The following is a 7,055-nucleotide window of genomic DNA, read 5'->3' on the forward strand; positions in this document are numbered from 1 at the left end:
CTTTGACCGCCTGTATTGTATACATTTGTACATATTTTACATATCCGCTCTCCATATTGTTTTCTATTTTCTTTCCTTGGCTCAATTTCACATTTTTCTGCACCCTTGGGTTTCTTAAAATCAACATCAAGTTTGAGAAGTCCTAATAAAGCATTAAATATTAATGCGTATTCACTAGTAATCCCTTAAAATGCATACCTACAGGGATCTTTTTCTTTCCTTTATTTTCTTAAGAAACACTGGATATTTAGCTCAAACGAAGTAACTTCCCAAGACGCAATAGTAAGGATTACACCCTTAACTACATTATTGCAAAAGTGTGTGAGGTTCCTGCTCATGTTAAATGACACCAGAGGTCACTTATGGAACGCGAAAAACCAGATTTTCGAGTTGGGGTTGAAAGGGGGGATACAAACCCGCGGCTCGAGCTTTTATCCGGGACCGGCAATACAAAATGAAAAAAAGGATAATATCGGGCCAGGCACGATTTTTACCACAGACCCACATAATTTCCACCCCGTGCCGGATTTTTTTGCATAATTTTGCCCCGGACCCGAATTTCCTCTCTGCGGTTCTGCGAAAAACTAAAACCATTTCCAGTTGTTAACGCAGAAGACGTTATAAATTCCTTGGCCAATTAGAATTTTTACATTCTACTAGAGGGACACTTCAATTTCAACTTATTGGTTCAGAACAAACGCCCAATTAATGTAAAAGTATTTATTAAATCAGTGTCCGGATAGCTGAGTGGTTAGAGCACAAGGCTGTCGTACGGAAGGTCGCGGTTCAAATCTCGCTGGCGGCAGTGGGATTTGTATCGTGATTTGATGTCGGATACCAGTCGACTCAGCTGTGAATGAGTACCTGAGTCGAATCAGGGTAATAATCTCGGGCGAGCGCAATGCTGACCACATTGCCTCCTACAGTCTACTGTAGTGTACCGTTACGGTCTTGAATGAAGTGCTCTAACACACTTCAAGGCCCTGATCCAATATGGATTGTTGTGCCAACGATTATTATTATTTATTAAATGCAACCAGTCTTTCCACTAGGTAAAATAGTACAGAAAAGCCTGAATATGTTTCGATAAGCTCACATAAGTAATTAGTAAAGGAACGGTTACTACTTGACTTTTGAATGCTTTCACCAGCTCCGACCGATTAGGAAATTTGTCCTCAGGCCTAAATAGAAATAAGATTGATCAGCATTTAACACCTTCCAAAATTCGATCCAAGTAAACTTACCCCAAAACGATCACTCGACAGCTCGGCGGGTCATTCCCCGATTTCCTGAAACTTCCACTTGGTAAATGCAAATCGAAGTCAATCGTGAAGTCTCGAGAATTTTCATCATCGAAGTCATCAAAACCCTTCAATTCCACAACTTCAAGCTTCTCGAACATCTCTCGAAATCGAAGGTACTCCCGCTCATCCTTCAGGCAATCTAGGAAACTTCCAAGTTGTTCCCTTCTAACTGTGTAGTCATATTTCCATCTTTTCGCATTGCAATGATGCTCCCCATTTGAATTTCCTTTTCGTTTCCCCGGGGGAAGAATAGGAGGTTCGGACGAGTCACATGTGCTATCTGCGGTAGAGGCAGACTTTGTTCTTTCTATTATGGAGGCCATTGAAGTGCTAATTGCTTCAAACCGCTCGAAATTCCGCACATATGTTGGAATTTCATAGTTTTTGTCCAACCTCGACTGAAGAATTTCCCAAATGCAGTCAACTTCATCACAGGTTTGAGCCACAGTCGCTGCAGGTCTGTTAGGTTGGTTCGTGAATTTCTGGACTATATATCCAGTCCGCGATAAGGTGGAATAGATTAAGTACTTATCATATTCGCGAGATTTCTCCTGGCCCAGAAGCAGGTGATAAGCCTGCTCCACAGACACAAGCACGGAATTGAAATATATCTCAAGGCGGTTCTATGGAATGAAACTTGAATTTAGTGGGAACTAATGTCTATACTGTTAATACTTGATGAATTGCGTACCAATTCCAGTAGGAACAAGGCTTCGTAGTTTGTTAAATATTCAACCTTATCCACTGTGTATCCGAATCCCTGGAATTTTCCTTCCTTCCGAATAAGCCTTACCGCCTTTCGCTCACTATCCCATTCGCCGATCGACCGAGCGCATATTCTTTCAACTCGTGGGCGAAACAGAAGTGCCCGTAATTCATCTAGTAGGGAACAAGGAGAAGGTATTTCAGAGACACTAAATAATCAAATTTCTACTTCTCATTCGTTGGATTTCATCCTGCTCTTCTTTGGAGCCATCAGGTACGGCTTTTTTCAGCCCCTTCCTCACCGGCGATGCTATCACATTTCTACTTTGGATCAGATTTTCTATCCTAAAATCAAATATAACGAAAATTTATGTTCGCGATAATATTCTTTACTCACTTTTCAAACTTCCCGGTTGGTTTGAAAACGATCCTTCCCTCCATCTGCAAAGTTTGTTATAGTCAACCAGCTGATTGCTGTCAATTTGCGTTCCACAACCCAATGAAAGATCCAACTAACCGACGATGTGAATTAGCTAAAATTTGGTTCGGACAATGGGTAGAAATTCGTTGCTTGCAACGGTTGAAACTTTGAAATAAGTATTTAAAGTTGATTAGCACAAATCAACTTTTTCCAGATTTATTTATCCTTACGGTTTTATTTTCATGTTTTGTTGTATATTGTATTATTGAACAGAAAACAGAGTTTTTTAAGCGCACTGGAGGGGAAGGATTTAAGATTTTAAGCTTAAGTGACAAATAAGACGCCTTTGAGTGAAAATAGCAGTAAGTTTTCATGTCTTGCTCAATATAAGAATATAACGCAAAAGCCGCAATTTGATACCAGATTAATTCCAACCACCGAGGGATCATATAGTAAGCCCATTATACTGCCCTCTGAATTTTGGCAAAGGCCAGCCTAAAACGGTGTGAGAAAGGAGGAGGGACGAGTCACTGCAGACCAGGAGTTCCCGGGCTGCGCTTTGCAAGGGGGAGAGGGCGTAGAGAGATGACAAAGAGGGCAGATAGCGTTTGCATTTTAGAAAGAAACAAATAATTTTGCATGTAAGTAATGTAAAATTAATGATTACGTTATCATATTCACTTATTCTGTCGACCACGGTTTCAAAACCTGACGTCTTTCGCAGTTTACACAAATTTCGGCAACCCACAACATAAAACCCGTGCGCTCCCTGCCGCGCTACCCGATCTGCTTAACATTGCTATTATAAAAGTCATCATTTAAAAAACAATAGTGTACCTACCTGACGTGCATGAGCATCTGTATCATTCATTTCGCAGAGCAATAAACATGACCAAGCTCGCTGCTGGCAGGATGTGGTCGACGAGCTGAATGGGGACCCGTGGGGACTCGGTTACAAACTGGTAACCCGAAAAATCGGGGCTCTGCAGAAACCCTGTTAACTAAAGGCCGAGCAGATGGACCACATTGTACGGCACACAGAATTAAATTCTATCAAACTTTGAAGTAGAAACCTGTTTCTGTATTTTTTGGTGTGTGTTTTCCCATTATAAACAGACATTTCTGCCTTAGTTAAGATAGGTTATGGAGATTAAGGAATGTGAACCCCCGGACAAGGGGAAAATAAACTTAGACCGGTCCGTCTCCCAAATTTCAACAACTCCGCAGGCACCTGTAGAGCCACAGTTCAAAAGCCCAACAGAAATCAGTGACTATGTCCTAACCAGGAAAGAGCAAAGGACATCGAGAAGCCTGTCAAGATCCCCAATTTAATCTCCCGCAATCAAACAGCCAAAGGTTTCTGGAATTCTACCAGTCACGACTCAACTCACAGCTTTTCCCGAGTTTGCCCAGTCTCAGGACCTAAGTAAAACTTTTTCTCCCATGGAGAAGCAAAATATAGTTCCTATGAAGCAAACAACCCCAATGTACATATACAATGAGAACACTCGATGTAAAGCACACACAGTATGTGTGGAGAGAAGCAACCTCACGACATACATAGACAAAATTAATGGTCAAGAAAAAATTGAGGTTTTCAAACCCCTCAATTTCCATAAGTTTACAAGGCGTCTTAATCTCAATGACCAGGTAATTATGGTCAAGGAAGACGGGCCTACGAGAATAAAAGTTTACTGTAAGTCAGCGTCCTGTGCGAAATATCTGGCATCCGATACCCGCTTTAGTACATTAGGGCTAAAAGCATATATATCCTTGAGAGATCTCACAGATTTAAAATTATTAAAGGTACGCCGGCTGATTTCTCCGAAGAAGACATATTACAAGATATAAACTCTCCGATTAAAGTAACGAAAGTACAAAGGCTGAATTTCAGATCTAAGGAAAACAAAGATGTCTTCCTTTCATTTCGAACAGTCAAACTAACCTGCGTAGGGTCTGAGATCGCCAAACATATCTCAACTGGTAGCGTGAGCGTAGAGGTTGATCATTACGTGAACAGACCAAGACAATGTTTCGCTTGTGGTAGATTGGGCTACATTGCCACGAGCTATAAGGCGAAATCGAGTAGATACATAAAGTGAAAAAAAGGTGCTCTATGCAACAAGACAGATCATGACGCCAGGGACAAAAATGGCACCATCTGGATCGAACATTTGAAGATCATCAAGACGGCAGCAATAAAAAATATTTCCATGAGGGAAGCTACCAAAGAAGTAAAAAAATATTATGATTCATTGCACTGTGACGTTGCCTTCCCTCCGCTGGAGAAAAGAGCAAGTTCGAACAACCGGATGAGGAACCCTCAAGATGAGTTCAACAGAACCATCAGAGGAAGTAAAAAAATCAGTTCTGCAGTCAAATCAAATCCACGCCCGAACCCCAGAGCACCTTTTCCCAAAACTGACCATCAAGACATCCTGTTTTCGAACACCCAATTTACACGGTTGTATCCGAGTATAAAAAAGTCCTGTCGCGAATTCTCAAACTCATAAACAACATCTCCTTTGGCAGAAGACATACAAGAGATCAAAAAACAGACTGACAAACTTAACATCACGTGCGAATTAACATTCGTAGAAATTGCAAATGGTGGTGACTTCCTGCTATATAATATAGTCTAGCTATCTGAAATAAAATACTTTGCTAATACTCACGGCTATGACATACTATCCCTACAGGAAATTTTCACTTTTAACTCGTCCCATCATTCTCGTTACCTAAAAGGTTTCAACCTTGTGTACAAATTTAGAGAGGATGGCTATGGCGGAGTTACCCTTGCGTTCCGCAAAGGCATAAATGCATGGCCAATAACCTATGATACTGAGCTGGACATCATTATCACTAAGCCCCTGAAACTTAATCCAAACATCACCATCACCCCCATATACATGCCTCCACAAAGTAGAGCTGCACGAATTATTTCAATTTCTTAGCAATACTCTAAACAAAAAAAGAGAGGGAGAGAGAGAGTCTCTCGCGGCAACGGTCCGAAACGAAGTTGCTACTTGCGCATATATGCTCTTCTTTCCGGTTTTTGTGTTAGCATTGCTATGGAAGGGACCAGATCGATAACTTGATTACCTCTCGACACACCGGTGGAAAGTGTAGAAGTTGGCCTCAGTGAGGAGCCCAAAAAAGCGTTGTCCACCACAGAGGTTTTGATCTTCGCTTCATAGAACAGAAAGATGCTGGTGTCAACATATTACGCCATATGAAAAAGTGTCTGACTTTTTTAAGCTTTTTTTGTAACAACAAATTTCAGGTAGATCACGATGGAGCATAAAGCCTGGGAAACGCTTGCTGAACCAACACCAACAGCTCTACTACCAAACCTTAATTCCACCTCCACGTGGTGTTCACTGGGAGCTCTTTCTTAACGGAAATCTGCAGACGGAGAAGGATGAAGGCGAGTCTCCCGCGTCTAAAAACGGGACAAATTGTACCAACTGGTTCTCCAGGTTGGGAGTTGGGTAGGGCTGACAACGGTACACGGAAAGCCGAAGTTACGAAGCTACAACATGAGCCTCGGACTGGACGGATAACACAACGACGAACCTGGCAACGACCACGGAATAACGATTTTCGCAATTTCTCATGGAATGTGCGCTCTCTGTACAGCGATGAAGCTACTGAGTAGCTTGGCGATACCCTGTTCTAATATGGGGCTGATGTAAAAGCGTTACAAGAAATGTGTTGGACAGGGACCGGTTTCCTGAAAAAGAGTCGCTATACCATCTATTATCGTGGTCATCCAGTAAACCATGTGCTCGGAGCAGATTTCTTAGTCGGCAAAAAAAGAAACCTGCTGTTATCGGCTTCAAAAACATAAGCAAACGGCTATGCACTCTGCGCTTCTGAGACAAATTTAGAAATAAAGCCTCATTAACGTTCACGCCCCGTTCACGAGGCAGTAAACGAACCCTTGAAGCCTGCCCCAGACATGATATCAAAATCATACTTGGGGATTGTAACAGGCAAGTAGGGACGGAGCCCATATTCAGGCGACACGTTGGTTCTCATAGCTTACATCAAAATATGAATGATAACGGACTGCGGATTATTCAATTAGCAATGTCACACGGAATGGTTGCTGGAAGTACCTGGTTTGCGCGGAAAGCGATCCGCAAACATAAGTGGGCTTCTCCAGACGGGACCACTTTCAACCAAATTGATCACGTGCTGATTGAACGCTGCCACCTCTCAGCCTTGATAAATGTCAGAATATATAGGGGGGCCCAATGTAGACTCGGATCACTACCTCGTTGGCATGGTGCTCCCAGCTCGAATAACAACACCACCCAGAATTCCCTCTGACAATCAGGTGAGAGTTAACACTGAAGCCATCCACAACACATCCCTCCGCAAAACCTATAAGAGACAAATGAAGCCGCAATAACCGCAGTCAACAGAGATTCTGGAGATGAAGCTTCAACAAATGATCTTCACAATCTCCAGAAGAACGTTGTCATAAATACGGCCACAAACATACTTGGCCCCAGTCGCAAAAAGAGTCGCAACGTGGTAATCGCTGGGAGTTCTTTCTTTATGAAAAACTGCGGACGGAGAAGGATGAAGGCGAGTCTCCCGCGCCTAAAAACGGGACA

At 42.4% G+C, this 7,055-nt stretch overlaps 1 protein-coding gene across 1 annotated transcript; it reads right to left on the minus strand.

Annotated features, from left to right (window-relative positions):
* Positions 1-1,026: 1,026 nt before the first annotated feature.
* On the minus strand, positions 1,027-2,456 carry LOC119648991. The gene is made up of 5 exons (XM_038050916.1): positions 2,407-2,456; positions 2,239-2,354; positions 1,996-2,183; positions 1,245-1,927; positions 1,027-1,181 (listed from the first exon to the last, which is right to left on the minus strand). Exons 1-5 carry the CDS (start codon positions 2,448-2,450, stop codon positions 1,049-1,051), a joined length of 1,164 nt encoding a protein of 387 aa, XP_037906844.1. The 5' UTR covers positions 2,451-2,456; the 3' UTR covers positions 1,027-1,048.
* Positions 2,457-7,055: the final 4,599 nt, after the last annotated feature.

This window comes from Hermetia illucens, chromosome 2, assembly GCF_905115235.1.
Source record: "Hermetia illucens chromosome 2, iHerIll2.2.curated.20191125, whole genome shotgun sequence".
Taxonomy (NCBI): Eukaryota; Metazoa; Arthropoda; class Insecta; order Diptera; family Stratiomyidae; genus Hermetia; species Hermetia illucens.

What these genes read in the sequence shown, in the direction of transcription:
- LOC119648991 (XM_038050916.1), bottom strand. Translation starts at nt 2,450, where the DNA reads ATGGAGGGAAGGATCGTTTTCAAACCAACCGGGAAGTTTGAAAA. An exon ending in CCTTGTTCCTACTGGAATTG is followed by an intron (nt 1,928 to 1,995) that starts GTACGCAATTCA and finishes TTCATTCCATAG; the next exon opens with AACCGCCTTGAGATATATTT. An exon ending in TGTCGAGTGATCGTTTTGGG is followed by an intron (nt 1,182 to 1,244) that starts GTAAGTTTACTT and finishes ATTTCTATTTAG; the next exon opens with GCCTGAGGACAAATTTCCTA.